The 16,319-nt window shown below is 58.7% G+C and overlaps 1 protein-coding gene across 1 annotated transcript; it reads left to right on the plus strand.

The window, feature by feature from the left end:
- The first annotated feature begins 6,846 nt into the window (after positions 1 to 6,846).
- Positions 6,847 to 15,775, plus strand: SNPH (syntaphilin). Its single transcript, XM_036245666.1, has 4 exons — positions 6,847 to 7,028; positions 7,725 to 7,832; positions 11,313 to 11,462; positions 14,529 to 15,775. The coding sequence occupies exons 1-4, from the start codon at positions 6,847 to 6,849 to the stop codon at positions 15,673 to 15,675; spliced, it is 1,587 nt and encodes a 528-aa protein (XP_036101559.1). The 3' UTR covers positions 15,676 to 15,775.
- The last annotated feature ends 544 nt before the right edge of the window (positions 15,776 to 16,319 follow it).

The following is a 16,319-nucleotide window of genomic DNA, read 5'->3' on the forward strand; positions in this document are numbered from 1 at the left end:
TGTGTCTCAGATCTCTTGTATGATGAGACCTTCATGATGCAGTAGAAATGCAGGTGCTCATGACCTGGAAGCCCAAGGTATGACCTTGAGTGATCTTGCAACCCCTGCAGCTTTGGGTTTCCTATGTGTCAGATGGAATAGTCTCTACCTGGCCTCCTTCACAGGGACATGAGAGGACCAGATGGAGGTGGATTTGCAAAGTCTTCAAAGGGGCAGTCTTAGGTGCCTGTCTCCTGCAGGCTGGCCCAGAGTTGGCATAAGGGAAGAGCCTGAAGTCAGGAATAGGGCCCTGGCCGGTTTTGCTCAGTGGTTAGAGCGTCGACCCATAGACCGGAGGGTTCGGTTGCCACTAAGGGCATGTACCTCAGTTGCAGTTTGTCCCCAGCCCCGGTTGGGATTGTGTGGGTGGCAACCAGTCGATGTATCTCTCTTGCATCGATGTTTCTCTCTCCTCCTTCCTCTCTCCCTCCTGATCTATCTGAAGATAAATGAAAAAAGAAAAAAAGAATAGGAAGTAAGCTGCTTCTAGTTCTGTCCTGTCGCAACTTCTGAGCCATCCAGGGAACTTCCTCCCCCTTCCTGGACCGTGCCTGACCTTTTACAACTGTTCGTTTAAATGTCATATCGAGCCCTGGCCAGTTTGGCTCAGCGGTTGGAGCGTCGGCCTGCGGTCCGGAGAGACCCGGGTTCGGTTCCCACTAAGGGCACGTACCTCGGTTGCAGTTAGTCCCCGGCCCTGGTTGGTCGTGTGGGTGGCAGCCACTCGATGTGTCCCTTCACATCGATGTTTCTCTCTCTCTCTCTTCCTCTCTCTCCGTCCCGCTCTATCTGAACAAAAAGTAGAAAAATGTCCTCGGGTGAGGATAAAAAAATAAAAAAATAAATAAATGTCATATCGATTTTTAAATTTGTCTTTTATTGAGATATAATTCACATGCCATAAAATTCACCCTTTAAAAATGTATACAATTCCAGGGTTTTTAGTATTTTTGCAAAGTTGTGGGTTCATCACCACTAATTTCAAAACATTTTTAATCAATCCAAAACGAAACTTCATACCAAAAAGTCATTTCCTATTTCTCCTTCCCTCTTGGCAACCAGTAACCTGCCTTCTATCTCTGGGGATTTGCCAGTTCTGGACATTTTGTATCAATGGAATCATGCAAGATGCGGTCTTTGTGTTCAGCTTCTTTCGTTTAGCGTAACGTTGTCAAGGTTCAGGTGTTTGGCAGCGTGTGTAGCAGTTCATCACTTCCTGACTAACCGGTTCTCCATATTTACCACGCTTGTTTATCTGTTCATCCGCTGGTGGACAGTTGGGTTGTGTCCTCCTTTCGGCTGTTGTGACTAGTGCTGCTGTGAGCAACCCTGTGCAGGTTTTTGTGGGACACCTGTTGTCTGTTCCTTGGGTGCAGACCCAGTGGCGGAGTCGCAGGATCGTGGCAGCTCTCTGTTTAACTTTTGAGGAACCGGCAGACATTGGCCGCGGCAGCTGCACCATTTCACACTCCCACCAGCGATGCGTGAAGGTCCCAGTTGCCTCACGTTCTCACCTAGACTTGCCCACCTTTTCTATTCTAGCCATCCTAGCGGATGTGAAGCAGTATCTCATTGTGGGAAATGTATATTACACACGTTTTTTAATCTGCAAGACCCTTTTAAAGAAGTTGCTTCACTTCAGACCGTCCTCAGGTAGAGCACATAGAAGAGGAGCTGCCTCGGTGCAGTGGGGAAGGAGGCCTGGGTGCACCCCGCAGGCCCGGAGGCCACTTCTCCGGGTGGTCCCACATCACTGGAGTCTGACTACCAGAGGCTCCCTGCGTAGCATCCACCTTTGCCCTCGGTCCCATCTGGTGGCCTTGGGAAGCCAGATAGCATTTGACTCAGTTGTGGGTCTGCCCTGCCATTGTGCTGGGGTTGCCAGTGGCTCCCAGCTGTGGCTCCAGCTCTGCGGGCAGCTTGGGCAGGAAACTGGAAGCAAGCTGGGAAAATGCCACCCCTGCCTCCCTCCCAAGTCCAGGAAGAAGGGTCCTGGGTTTGGCGGATAACGCAGAGGAGCGTGGTGGCTGATAAGGTTGTGAAGCCGGTGGAAGGGGTACTGAACTCAGTCGTGGAGCAGAGCACGCACCCTGAGACCCCGAGTGTGGCTGCCTGGAGCACGCCCAGGCCGGCCCTGCGTCCCCCCTTCTCTGCTTTAGCGTGCTGGGAGCATGCGCCCTGCTGCTGATGGATGGCCCCTTCTGCATTCTTGGCAGGGAGAGGACCCCTCCCATGCCCTGTTCTGTTGGTGGTGCTCTGCTTTCCACAGCTGTCAGAGGCTTGAGTCATCGCAGATTGTTCTGTTCCCTTGGATGGGTTTTAGGATAGCTTTCTTCTTTTATTGAAGGCTAATTCTTTGAAAAGGGGTAATTTATAGTATATACAGGGACTTTCACTTAGCTAGAATATTAGATTAACCCAAGTACCTGGCTTTCCCCCATGACTTGCTGATTGAGTAAAATGCCGTGGTGTCTCTTTGAAGGATGCAGCTTACCGATTCTACAGCTGCGGAAACTGAAACCCAGGAGTCCTGGTAACCAAAGGGGAAGAAAGCATCAAGGGGAGGCCCACTACTTCATTAACAGCCCTAGAATTGTAGATCAGAGAATGTTGGATCCAGAAGCATCTTAGAGACCATCTAATCCAACCCCTTGGTTTGGCAAATGTGCCTGCTTAAACCATCGTGTTACTTAGAGCTGTGTGTTGACTGTGTTTATTTTTATAAAAGTCCCCAGAGGGTGGTGTTTCAACACAAGGCATGGCATGCTAGGTGGTCAAGACAGTAAGTGACGGGAGAATCCCAGCGTGGGTGTGTGCATGGGGGCAGGGAGGGGAGGTGCTGCAGGATGGGCCAAGAGCCGCGCAGAGATGCGGGAGCAAACAATGGCTTTCCTGGGGCATCAGCAGGCAGTTGAGAGCAGGTGGAAAGGTACAGATGAGAGGGCACTGAACACCGGGGTCAAGAGTTTGCCCTGAACTTTACTTAATCGGGGCCTCTGGTGAATTTTGAGGAAGTTTCAGGCCCTCCTCGCCATTGATCCCGCTGCCACCCCGATCTGGGCCCTTCTGATATCTCGCCTGGGAGTTTGTGATAACCTCCTAAGGTGTCTCCCTGCCTCTCTTCTCGTCCCTTCCCAGCTACTCTCCACAAAGGTCCCTACCCCGGGGCTTTCTATAATGCACACATGATTGTGTTCCTCCATCTCTTAAGGCCCTTCAGGACTCCCTGTCTCCCGCAGGACGAGATCCTGGCTTATGTAACAGTGTGGGTGGGCCCTGCCTTCTGCGGCCTCACCCCCACTGTGCCTCCGCCCACACCAGGTCCCCGAGTCTCCTGAGCAGCTGTGCCATTGAATTACTGCCTTTGCCAGACTTTCTTCCTGCTTGCTTTCTCTGCCTGGTGAACTCCTGTGCTCCAAGACCCAGTGTAAATTTCTTGATGGAGAAGCTTCCCTGCCCTTCCTGAGGCCACCATTATGCCTTGAGTGCATTTCTGTTTTGAATGCTGGCAGCTCCCATTGTTGAGTGTGTGTGGTGGGCACTAGGCTGAGCCCATGCACACATCATCCGGTGTCACCCTCACGGTGACCGCAGGAGGGGCGTTCCACCAGAGCCGTGGGCAGATGAGGAGGCGGCAGCTGGAGGGTGACAGCCGGGATCTGAGCCCGGATCTGTCTGACTACTCCTGCATCTTCCCTCTGCTGTCCCCTAGATCCTGCTGTATCCCCTGGGTCCTCAGGAGATGCTGGGTATGTGAGGGGCTGACCAGAGGGATGGGTACAGCGAGCTTGCCATGGTGTGGCAGAGTGGGGAGCTGGAGGGGGACTGCAGTGACAGGGGCTGGGGTTTGCTCTGGGGTTGAGGTGACAAGAGACTATGAGCCCAGCTCCCCATGGCTAAGGGTTTCTTTTCCACCCTGTATTCCAAGTGGCAACCTCTGGCCAGCTGGAGACAGGCCTGTGGGACTCTGGGCAAGCAGGCAGCATGGTGACAAATGCCATGGCAACCTGCCTCCTCCCTGGGGCCTGGAGGGGAGGGAGGAATGGAGAGGGCACAGGCCCCAGACTGAGACTGCTGAGCAGGATCCCGGAGCAGTGGCTCCCTTGGGGCCTGGGTGACTTCTGCCCTCCCACAAGGGACCCCTGCCTGGAAGGTCCTGTCCCAGCAGGGGAAATGCCACTTCCACCTCCGTCCTGGATGAATGGCTGGCTCTGGCCTCCCAGGAGACTTTGGCTCCATCCAGGTACAAACACAGTCCCCTTCCCACCCCTGGGCCCGGCCGGAGAGGAAGGAAGAGGGAGCTTAAGAGGAGGAGACCATGGGGTTGCCAAGCAAGGTAGGGGTGGGGACAGCAGGGACAAAGCCCTCATTGTCCCAAGGCCACACACAGCTCCAAGGCAAACCGGGCTTCTTGCCTGCCTCCCAGGACCTGGACCTAGAATCCACCTGGCCTTTCTAGCTAAGCTCCTTGGCAGCACTCAGCCCGCCGGCTGGGAGAGGCTCATCCTCAGCCCCGAGCCCTGCCTCTGCGGAGACGTCCTCCTGAAGGCACAGCCTCGGTGCTCCCTCCCCAAAGCAGGGGCCAGGGAGGACTGGGAGGATGCCAGTGGAGCCAGGCTGGCTGGGGCGAGAAACCAGGGTCTGTCAGACCGCCAGCCACGCCACCTTGGCCAAGATGCGGTCGGGACCCCGCTTGCCTTGAAGGATTGGTATCTGAAGACGTGGTCAGGGCACACGAAAGCGCTCGGCATGGTCACCTGGTCACCTGGCCACCAAGGGTTCAGTCCACCACAGGTGGTCCTTGAAGCTTTTGCCCACCCCCGAGGAAGGACTGTCACCCCCCCCCCCCAGCTGAATGGGGTCCACTCTCGCGCTCAGAAGGCGTAGTCAGCCGTTGGTGGCCTTCCTGACAAGTGTGGTGCAACGTTGTTGCCCCAGCCCCTGTCCCACGGTTCTTCCTCCAGGTGCCGGCCCTACAGTTTCCAGAGGCCCTTCCTGGGTGACTGGGGAGTGATGGGTAGGACGCGTCACCAAGCAAGGGCGAGCAGCTCAGGTGACAGGCATAGTGTCGGAGGCTCCTGCGCCGGCACCTGACACCTCTGCACAGACAATACGGGCTGTGTCCAGGCCCTCCAGGGGAACAGGCCGCATCTGTGTCACAGCCAGGAAACAGGCCACCTGAGTAGCACCTTTGTCTGTTCAGGAGGCAGCCCCGCCGCTGGCCAGGATGACCAGGCTCCCCAGAGGCCCTGTCGTGGGAAGGGGAGGTGCCCTGGCCTGGGACTCCAGGGTTGGAAATCCAGCCCCTCAGCATCTGGTGTTGGTCCTCCACACACTGGGGGTGTGACTTGGGCGCATCCTTCCTTCTTGAAGTCCCCATCTGTAACGGCACTAATCACGGCGCTTCCTCTTAGGGTTGTTGGGAAGAGTCGATGACGTGATGTACGTAATGCTCGGCCTGGGGTCTGACGTGGAGCGGGGCGTGGTGAAGCTTGTGCCCCCGCATGGGGGAAGGTCTGGGGTACATGTCCTCAGCGGAGTCTCCTGTCACCCAGGCTACTATCCTTAGTCCCTACCCTGAGCATGGAAGAAGGGAACTGGGGTCTCTGGAGCTGGCAAAGGACTAGCATGTTGGCTGCAAAGAGCCCAGGCCCCTCTACCTGGGACCCCAGGAGCTCCGGGCTGATGCCAGTGCAGACCACCCTGCAGCAGCTAGTTCCTGCCCAGCATGGGCCTCCTCCGTAAACCCTGTAGGGCTGCCCTTGGAGCGCAAGCCCCTTCCCAGGAGAGGGGCCTAGTGTCCCTAGGCCAGAGCCAGAGGGCCTGCGTCTCCCTACCCACTTGTGGAGGGGGCCAGGGATGGGTCTCTGCAGGCAGTCACTCTCTACTGGGCCCAGCACCCCCAGACACCCCCATAGGAGGGCTTCTGCTTTCATGTGCCCTGTCCTCAACTGCTTGGAGCCTGCGCCCTGAGTTCCTGGTGCATGCCAAATCAGCATGCGCTCTTGCATGATGGGTGCGGGTGTGCGTGTGTGCAGCGCGTGTGGGAGGGCCCGGCTGCATGTGTGTGTGCAGCACATGTGGGAAGGCCTGGCTGCATGTGTGTGTGCAGCGCGTGTGGGAGGGCCCGGCTGCATGTGTGTGTGCAGCGCGTGTGGGAGGGCCCGGCTGCATGTGTGTGTGCAGTGCGTGTAGGAGGGCCTGGCTGCATGTGTGTGTGCAGTGTGTGTAGGAGGGCCTGGCTGCATGCCCTGCATCGTGTGCAGCTCCCCTGAGCATGTTCACCGAGGCCTGTGTAGCACGTCTTAGAATGCCGGGGACAGGGTATCCATATGTCTTTCATGACCATATGTATTCGTATGTCTTTCTACACGTGTGCTGGTATGTTGGTCTGTCTTGTCTCCCCTGTAGACGGGAAACCCCGAGCCACACGCCAGCGGGCACTCTGGGAAGGTGACGTCAAGACTAGCCCAGCATAATTTGGGGTTCCTGGTCCTGCTCCAGGAGTCCTCCAGCCTCCAGCCCCCACCGAGGAGGGAGGATTGACCAGCGTCGGGGCGGGGGTCCGAGTGTCAGGGGTCCAGGGCCAGGTGTGTAAAGGAGAGGACTCAGTGCTGCGCCGGCGGCCAGGAGGCCCTGCCCCAGTGCCCGTGTGACCTTGCGGGGCACGGCACTCATCTGGAGGACACGGGGTTGGACTGATGATTTCTGGCTGCCCTGAGGCTCTGCCAGTCATTTTAAGTCAGGTGGCAGGAGCCACCTGTGGCCAGAGCCCGGGCGTCCTGCTGAAGGGTGAGAGGAGAAGCCATGCCGGGCAGCGGCTCCGGCGAGAGGATGACGTGGCCCGGCCCGGCCCTCCCCACGGCCCCCCCTATGCGCCCTCTCTCCTCAGCCCCGGGGACACCACCCATCCCACCCCTCACCCGGACCCGCAGCCTCATGGCCATGTCCCTGCCGAGCAGTCGACGGGCCTCTGCCGGATCCCGCAGGTAAGCCTCCCTGGCCCGAACCTCGGCCTCAGAGTCGGGGGCGGGGGGCCCACTCTGCCACCAGCTCGCAGTATGTCTTTGAGCAAGTCCTTTCCCTAGTTCGCCAGTCTTTGAAATGGCCTTGCTAACACTCGCCTCCTCCTGGAACTATTTAAGGGCTCAAATGACACAGTGGAAATAAAGTTCTCTGAAGACTTAAACCATTGGATTCGTGCCAACAGCAGTGTTGGTGTTTGATGTTCACAATGACGAGGATGTCGTTCAGTCTCCACTCAGGCTCCCCGGGCCTCCCCTGGTCCACCCCCGTGTGCGCCTCCTCCTGTCTACTCCTGCCTGCCCCCTTCTTCTCCACCTGGGGCTCAGCCATGCAGGGCCCTCCCCCTCTGAGCTCGGGGACCCTGGAAGTCGAAGCCCCTTTAAGGGCACATGGGGCCCTGCCTTGGCCTGCAGCCCTGCCCAGCCTCCATTCTTGCCCTGGGGAGCCAGAAGGCCCGGCCTCCTCCTGGTTTTCCATTTTGATGTGCACTGTCTGTTCTGTCACCCCTGTCTGTGCATCCCCGTTTCCCCTCTGCTTCTCTCCCGGCCGTGACCCCGAAGTGGGGGCCCCTTGGGCCACAGCGGCCTGGCAGTGCTCGCCCAGTGTCCGCAGCTGCCCACCAGCCAGGACGAGCACCTGCCCCTTCTTCCTGCCTCCAGGCGCACCTCTCCACCTGTGAGCATGCGGGATGCCTATGGCACCTCTTCTCTCAGCAGCAGCAGCAACTCGGGCTCCTGCAAGGGCAGTGACGGCAGCCCCACGCCCAGGTAACTGGCCCCGTCCTCCAGCCTGGCCTGGCCCCACTGGCTGGGAGCCTGCGTGCCCCAAGGAGGAGGAAAGTGGGTGTCTTCACCGTCCCCAGCACTCACTGGCTGTGCGACCCTAAGCAGGTCACTTCCTCTTCCTGAGCCTCAGTTCTTGTGTCTGTAAGATGGGTGTGATAATATCCAGCTGCACATAACCAAAGACTGTCTCAGACAAACTAGGAGGGGTGCTTTCAGAACAAGGAGCCAAGGCAGGCAGCTCTCTGGAGCGTCCGAGGCCCCGTCTCCTGCCTTCCTGCTCCACCATCCTTGCAGAACCGCTCTTGACCTTGTTGTTACAGGACAGCTCCTACACCTGCAGGCACGGGTTGACATCCAGGAGAGAAAGAGGTAGAAAGCCTAGAGCCCCCTGCCCACTGGCCCCCAGGGCTCATGTTTTCTGACAAGGGCCACCTTGCCCGGGGAAGTGTGCGTGCACTTGGCTGGCTGGAACTGGGTGGTGTGACTGCTCTGGGTGCGGGACCAGCAGTACCAGGATGGCGATGTTCTCCCTGGCACGGCGGGGGGGGCAGCTCGCAGCTCTGCCATCTTGCTTTCCTCAGGGGCACGAGGGTGGCAGGGGTGCAGTGGGCTCGCAAAGCAGAGTGTGTGACAGAGGCTCGGTTGTGCTCTCGGGAAAAGCGAACAGAGACTTGAAAAGCAGGATGAGGTTGATATCTGCAGGTGGCCCGTAACTGGTGTCATTAGGACTTCGGTCCTACCTGGGAATCATGGGCCAGAAGACAGGCCTGCAGCCCCAGGGCCAGAGCGCCCCCTGGGGAGGCCTGCCCTGCCCATTCCAGTGGAGAGGGTGTCATTTGTGAGAGGCGATGCCCAGATCGTGCTGAGGCAGTAGTTCTCAGAGTTTTCCACACGAGTGGCGGGTGACACGAGTGGTGGGTGACACGAGCAGTGGGTGACACGAGCGGTGGGTGACACGAGCGGTGGGTGACACATGCGGTGGGTGACACGTGATGGGTGACGTATGGCGGGTGACACGAGCGGCGGGTGACACGTGTGCCGGGTGACACATGATGGGTGACACGTGTGGTGGGTGACACGTGATGGGTGACATGTGTGGTGGGTGACACGAGCGGTGAGTGACACGAGTGGTGGGTGACACGCGGTGGGTGACACGAGCGGCGGGTGACACGAGCGGCGGGTGACACGTGTGGCGGGTGACACATGATGGGTGACACGAGCGGTGGGTGACACGAGCGGTGAGTGACACGAGTGGTGGGTGACACGAGCGGTGGGTGACACGAGTGGTGAGTGACACGAGTGGTGGGTGACACGAGCGGTGGGTGACACGTGATGGGTACAATGAGCGGTGGGTGACACGTGATGGGTGACACGTGTGGTGGGTGACACGTGATGGTGACACGAGTGGTGGGTGACATGAGTGGTGGGTGACACGTGTGTTGGGTGACACGAGCGGTGGGTGACATGTGTGCAGGACCCATGCCCCAGCATTCTGTTCACACCCCCACTCCAGAACACAGGGGCGTGAGTAAGGTGGATGTGTACACTTACATTTTTATAAGTGTGTAAGTGGGTGCTCACGTCAGCAGCACACATACTAAAAAATACACAGTTGCCTCTTTAAAAAAAAACAGTACACAATTGGCAACTTTAACACTTTTTCTTTCAGCAGCAGGTTGTTGTAATGCATGTCACAGCTGCAGCCCCCGGGGCAGTCCCATGCCCGAGCTGACACCTGCTTCTATGGAAGGGTCCCCTTGCCCACCCAGAGCTGCTGGCGGGGGCGGGGGAGGGCCGCTGGGCCTCACTGTGGATAGCCAGGCATTCCAAGTCGTGAATAGCGGAGAGACTTGAATTGTAGTATGTTTCTCTTCCTATATATATAATTTTTTCCCCACAAAGATAGAGCTAGTGACTAAAAATGTATGAGTGTTAAATGTCATATTGGGGGAAAACACTCATGAGAGCAAATGGAAAAGTTAAAATAGTTGCTTCCTCTCTAAGCCTCGCCACTTACTAGCGTAACTAATCTCAGTTCCCCCACCCCCAAGCATGGGGAAAAGACCTCTTTTTACTCACTGCTGAGCTGTGCCCCTCTAGCCAAAGTCCCTGCAGGGTCCCAGCACATCTACAGGACCAGCGCAAGGCTTAGGGCCACCGGAGGTCCATGGCTCTTGCTGGCTTGCTTCTCTTTTGGAAAGAGATTTCCAAGAGCCCAGCAGGGGGTATGCTGTGAACTCCCACCCCACCCCCTCCTCTGCCCCTTGTCGCACAGAAACAGGAGCACACGTGATTGGCTGGCATAAACGTAGGGTCCACTCGTTGAGTACAGAGAAGAGAAACATTTCTTTCTCTCTGCTTCTACTGTCACGTTCTCTTCAACAGTTTACAGTTAAGTTTTCCTCGGTAAACATTACAGAGCTTCTACAAAACTTTTAAAGCTGCCTCCAAGTTGCTACAGCAAATGGCCCCCCGGGGCCTGCCATTGCCCCTCCCTAGACCTGGGAGTCCCCATCCCCTAAAGGAGCAGAGCTGGGTGCCAGCAGGTCTCCTGCCAGTTGTATGAAAACATGCCCAGGTTTTTAAGCCAAGATCCAAGGGGGTTTCTTTGTGAACAGAATAACCAGCAGGCGGGAAACGGAGTCAGGGAGGTCGGGCCATGGTCTGTTGATGGAATTGGGTGCCCTCCTTCCCTGGGTGAGAGCCTAGCTCTCCCTGCTCCTCTGTATTGGTGGGGCCAGGGTGTGCTCACCGTACACACTGTCGCCTCGTGCTGAGGAGCGTGTCACCTCTCGAGCAGTGTACATCTAGGCCGCTCCCACCCCAGGGAGCAGCAGGTTGGTGCCCAGAGACAGCAGTATGCACACGTGTTCACATGTGCCCCAGGGTAAAGGGGTGCATGCATTTGTATGAATGGGTGCATGAGCTGGTGTCCTCGCTCATGTGAGTGCCTGTGAGGGCAGAGAGGTGGTGGGCATGCATGGGCATGGTGTGTCTTCACAAATGTGGGTGTGCAGGCACAAATGGGCTGGTATTCGTGTACCCAGGTGTGCTCTCCAGGTGAGTGTGTGTGCAGATTACGAGGAGGGAGAGGTCTCCGCCCCAGCCCCCAGCCCCAGACTGTTCTCCAGGCTGAAAGACTGACACCTGAGCTCTCTCTGGGACTGACTGATGGAGATGGTGTCAGTCCAGCGCCCAGCACGGTGCCAAGCTATGCGTATGTTCTGTAGTATATCTCCCCACCCCCAACTAGAGGAGCCCGGGGCCCCCCATCCTGACGCTGTGGTCTTCACTCAGAAGAGCTTTAGTAAAACCCACCTTCCAGAAAAGGTTGGGGTGTTAGTGGCCGACTCGGGACCTGTCGGGGAGGCCTGGCCTGGCGTCCTCTTGCTCCCTGGAAGCACAGGGCCGGCACCTTGCCCTCCTCCCGGTCCCTCCTGGCTGATGAGAGCCCCCTTGCAGGCGCTCCATGAAGTACACGCTGTGCAGCGACAACCATGGCATCAAACCACCCACCCCGGAGCAGTACCTGACACCGCTGCAACAGAAGGAGGTGTGCATCCGGCACCTGAAGGCCAGGCTGAAGGACACGCAGGACCGGCTCCAGGACCGGTGAGCAGGTGGCTGGGGCACACTCCGCACTCCGAGGAACCAGGGGCCTGGCCGAGCCCGTTGGCGCCCATCCCGAGAGCCTGCTGCAGGCAGCTGCGTGGGGCTTGGCCAGGAGCAGTTTCCCCAGGAGGGCTTGGTGGGTTTCCCACCCAGGGGAGGCTCTCCCAGGCTCGGCCTGGCAGCCCCTTTGGGCCAGTCTCCCTGGCTCCTTTCCCTGGGGAGTTGGGAGTGCAGGGCTTCCTCCGGGCTCTCCTTCTCAGTGAGGGAGAAACAGCCCATTGGCCCTGTTTGACCACCAGTCAGGCCCAGGAGGCTTCCTCATCTGTTTATAGACGACGTTCAATCAGGAGAAATCTTTTACTGAGCTCCTACCCAGCCCAGGGGTCTCCCGGGACCCTCCTCGGGTCCATCTGAGTGTATTCTCCAGACCTGTGGGCCAGTGCTCAGCCTCCCAGCCTCCACCTTTCCAGGTTGGCGGCTTCATCTTTATGATGGGAGCCTTAGGGCTGCCCTCTGACCTCTCTGTTGTCTGCACCATCTTCTCCAGACGGTGTCAGTTCTGATACGCAGCTGACCAGGAGCTGGACGAGTCGCTCTGTGGGGCGCTGGCGGTCAGGGCCGGCCCCTGTGGCCGTGTCTTCCTTCATCCTTCCTTTTACATACATGTCACAACGGTATGGAGATGTAATTCACATACCTCACAATTTGATTATTTTTGCTATATTCACAGAACTCTGCAACCATCACCAGTATCTAATTCCAGAACATGTCATCACCCCAAAAGAAACCCCACTCCCAGTAGCAACCATGCCCCGTTTCTCTGCAGTCACCCCAGTCCCTGGCGACCACAAGTCTTTGTCTACAGATTGTCTATCTCGGACAAATCGAAGCGTACAGTGCGCACAGCCCCATCTTCCCTGGCCAGAGCGCGGCCGATCCAGTCTAGCTGTGCTGTGTGTTTGAACGGTGGGAGTTGCCGGTGGCGCTCTGGGGGCCTCCTTGTCTGGAGAGCTGGGGGTTCTATTTTCCTTTCCCCTCATTTTCTCAGCGATGCCCTCGGCCTGCTTGGCTGTCTGCACCAATGTCCTCTGGAAGCTTCCTCGCTCGGCTGGCCTTGCAGCTCAGAGCAGGCCTCAGCTCCGTGTGGTCCGGGCAGCACGCCCCGTCTGGGTGGCCCACACCCCACCCCGGCCACCCCGGCCACCCCTGCAGACACCCGTGGCCGTTCCTCGCCTGCTTCACGATCACACTCCACACGTTCAGTGCGATACCTGCCACTCCAGCCGTAGCCCCTTCTCAAACCCACACTCTGCGTTCGGAGGCCGCGTCCCACTTCCTGCGACGGCCTTTCCTGGGCAAACGTACCCTTCGGGACCCAGTTCGAAACCAATGTCCTAGGCAAGGCTGGAGGCCATGGCTCCCAGGGGTCCTGCTGGCTCCGGGGAGGGGGCCGGGGCCTGGAGAGCTGAGCGTGCCCAGGTCCCTCGTCCAAACTCACTCCTCCCTGGGCTCCGGGTCAGTGAGGAGGGTCACCCTGGAGTGAGCCCCCCACCCTGAGATGGGAGGCGTGAAGGGCAAGTACCCCCATACCTGTGGGCCTGGCTGTTGTTGCCACTCTGAGCAGCTCTGGTTTCCGCTGTTACCGCTGAGCTGTGTCCTGTGAGTCGTTCCCTTTCCAGATGATCTTCGTGGCCACCTGCAGCCCCTCAGCCCGAGGCCGTTCATTATATTGTGGCCTGAGATTCCTGGGCCCATTTCCTGAGCTGAATTTCTGGTCTCACTTTGAAACTACATGGTGCACCCTGGTTGGTGTGGCCAGTTGGATGAGTGTCACCCCGTGCACCAAAAGGTCACCAGTTTGATGTCCAGTCAGGGCTCTTATCTGAGTTGCAGGCCCAATGCCCAGTAGGGGGCGTGCAGGAGGCAGCCAATTGATTTTTCTCTCTCTCCTTTACCTTCCTCTCTCTCTAAAATCAATAAAAACATATTGTAGGAAGGAAGGGAGGGAGGGAGGGAGGGAGGGAGGGAGGGAGGAAGGAAGGAAGGAAGGAAGGAAGGAAGGAAGGAAGGAAGGAAGGAAGGAAACGGTGTTTGATCTGGGACTGTCACTCTCATGGGCTCCTAAGCCCCCAGCGGACGTTGTGCCATTTGGGGCTTTGTTTTCCCGGACGCGGGCTGGGGCCTGGCGGCTGTCACTGAGAGGTGTGCTGAGGCAGGACACCCAGGCCGGCCCGGCTCCCTCCTTTCTCACTGCTGTGGGTCCCTCCTGGTGTTACCTCTGGATGATGGCTTCTCGGTCCCGCTCGTCTCCCCCTGCCCTGCGCCCCAAGTCATGGTCAACTCGGGGATTTAAACAGCCTGAGTTTCTGGACAGGTCCGCTGGCTGCCGGTGCTGCTGTGCCTGGCGCTGCCTCTCTCGGGAGCGGCGTGTGCCCTGCTCGCCAAGCCTGCCCGGATAAAAGGCGCCACCCTGTTTCCATCACCCTCTGATCCCTCTACTTCTCTCTCCACTTGAGGGAAGATGTGTGGGCTCCCCTCGGCCCAAATTGAAGATGGTCATTTCTCTCAGAAACAGAGAGCGGCCCACCGCCCTCTCCGGGGTCTCTGGCCAAAAGGCCCTTCATTTCACATTTCCCCAGCCGACGTTAACAGGAGGCCACATCCCTTTATGTTTAAGGATGCATTGGGATTTTATAGCAGTAGCATTTTTAAATTGAGACTCTGTTACCTAGTCTCTTCTGTAGGTAATGGATTTAAAGTGCACAGTCATCTGATGTCTGCCTGGGGGAGGGGGCATGCTGGCTTTCAGCCACATTTCTTCTTCCCCCAGCCAGGGGGAGGCCTCTCAGGGCTTTACCACTTGACCCCCTCCCTCCCCTACTCACCCCACCCCCGCCACCCCCCAGGAGTAAAGAGAAGGAGGAGGGGTATTAAGCCATTCCTTCTGCTTCTAGCTCTATGAGGCAGCAGCACTGGCCCTCTGTCCGTGGTGACACCCCTCCTTGGGGGCCCCCCCTGGTGGCGGTGCCAGGCCCGGCAGTGAGCGTGTGTCTGGTCTGCTCACAGGGACACAGAGATCGACGACCTGAAGACGCAGCTGTCACGCATGCAGGAGGACTGGATCGAGGAGGAGTGCCACCGCGTGGAAGCCCAGCTGGCCTTGAAGGAGGCCCGCAAGGAGATCAAGCAGCTCAAGCAGGTCATCGACACTGTCAAGAACAACCTGATTGACAAGGACAAGGGGCTGCAGAAGTACTTCATGGACATCAACATCCAGAACAAGAAGCTAGAGACACTGCTGCACAGCATGGAGGTGGCCCAGAACGGCATGGCCAAGGAGGACGGCGCCGGCGAGTCGGCGGGTGGCTCTCCCGCACGCTCCCTCACCCGCAGCTCCACCTACACCAAGCTGAGTGACCCGGCGGTCTGCGGGGACCAGCCCCCTGGGGACGGGGCTGACAGTGGCTTCGTGGCAAACGATGACACGATGAGCCGGACGGATGCGCTGGAGGCCAGCAGCCTGCTGTCATCGGGGGTGGACTGCGGCCCCGAGGAGGCCTCGCTGCACAGCTCCTTCAGCCTGGGTCCCCGCTTCTCTGCCAGCAACCCCTACGAGAAGCTGCTGTGCGGCATGGAGGCCGGCGTGCAGGCCAGCTGCGTGCAGGAGCGTGCCATCCAGACAGACTTCGCGCAGTACCAGCCTGACCTAGACACCATCCTGGAGAAGGTGACCCAGGCCCAGGTCTGTGGGACAGGTCCCGAGTCAGGGGACAGGTTCCTGGAGCCGGATCCCCACCCCCCAGGGCCCAGAGACCTCAACTCAGCAGTGGTGGTGACGGTGGGCGATGAGCTTGAGGCCCCAGAGCCCATCACCCGTGGGCCCACCCCACACCGGCCTGGTGCCAACCCCAACCCCGGCCTGTCGGTGAACGTGGTGTGCCCCACGGAAGAGGAAGAGGAGGCAGCCTCAGCTGAGAAGGAGCCCAGGAGCTACTGGAGCCGCCACTACATTGTGGATCTGCTGGCCGTGGTGGTGCCGGCGGTGCCCACGGTGGCCTGGCTCTGCCGCTCCCAGCGGCGCCAGGGGCAGCCCATTTACAACATCAGCTCCCTGCTGCGGGGCTGCTGCACTGTGGCCTTGCACTCCATCCGCAGGGTCAGCTGCCGCTCGCTGAGCCAGCCCGGCCCCAGCACGGCCGGCTCCCAGCTCTGAGGACGCCCTCCTGGCCCGTGCTCGGCGGCCTGACCACCGAGTAGAAGGGTGCCGTCCTCCCGCCCACACATTCCCAGGGGGCATCATCTTATTTATTTAGTTTTGGGTTCGGAGGTGGTTTCTTCAGGAAGTTAACGGTGTGGGGGGCTGGGAGTCAGAGGTGGAGGTCATCCCCCAGCTTGGTCAGGAGAGAAGGGAAGAGAGACCAAGGGCAGGGAGGCATGCTGTTGGGCCAAGTGCAGAGAGGGACGTGGAGAAGTCCCAGCCCAGCCCCCATCGCCCGGCCCTTCACAGGGGCAGCCCCTGCTCAGGAAGTCTCTGGTGTATTGATCTCAAGAGGCTGGGCCTCAGTGGCCCACGTTAGTCTCCCCGTGCCCCACCCTCCACATCCTGCTCAGCCCCTGGCCACTCTGTGCCGCCCCTTGCCCTCAGCCTGGCTTCTGGACCAGTATTATCTCCTCAGATGGAGGCAGCTGTGACCCAAAGTACTGACACCCGACCAGGACTCCAAGCAGGGTTGGGGACGGCCGGCCTGGGCTGGAGCTCCAGTCCGCTCAGACTGTTCCCAGCTCTGGGGGAAACAGTGATGGGCAGGAGGTGGCAGAGGGCAGTGGAGGTTGTGCATCTGTCTGTCGGTCCCGGAC

This window comes from Molossus molossus, unplaced genomic scaffold, assembly GCF_014108415.1.
Source record: "Molossus molossus isolate mMolMol1 unplaced genomic scaffold, mMolMol1.p scaffold_m16_p_6, whole genome shotgun sequence".
Lineage (NCBI taxonomy): Eukaryota > Metazoa > Chordata > Mammalia > Chiroptera > Molossidae > Molossus > Molossus molossus.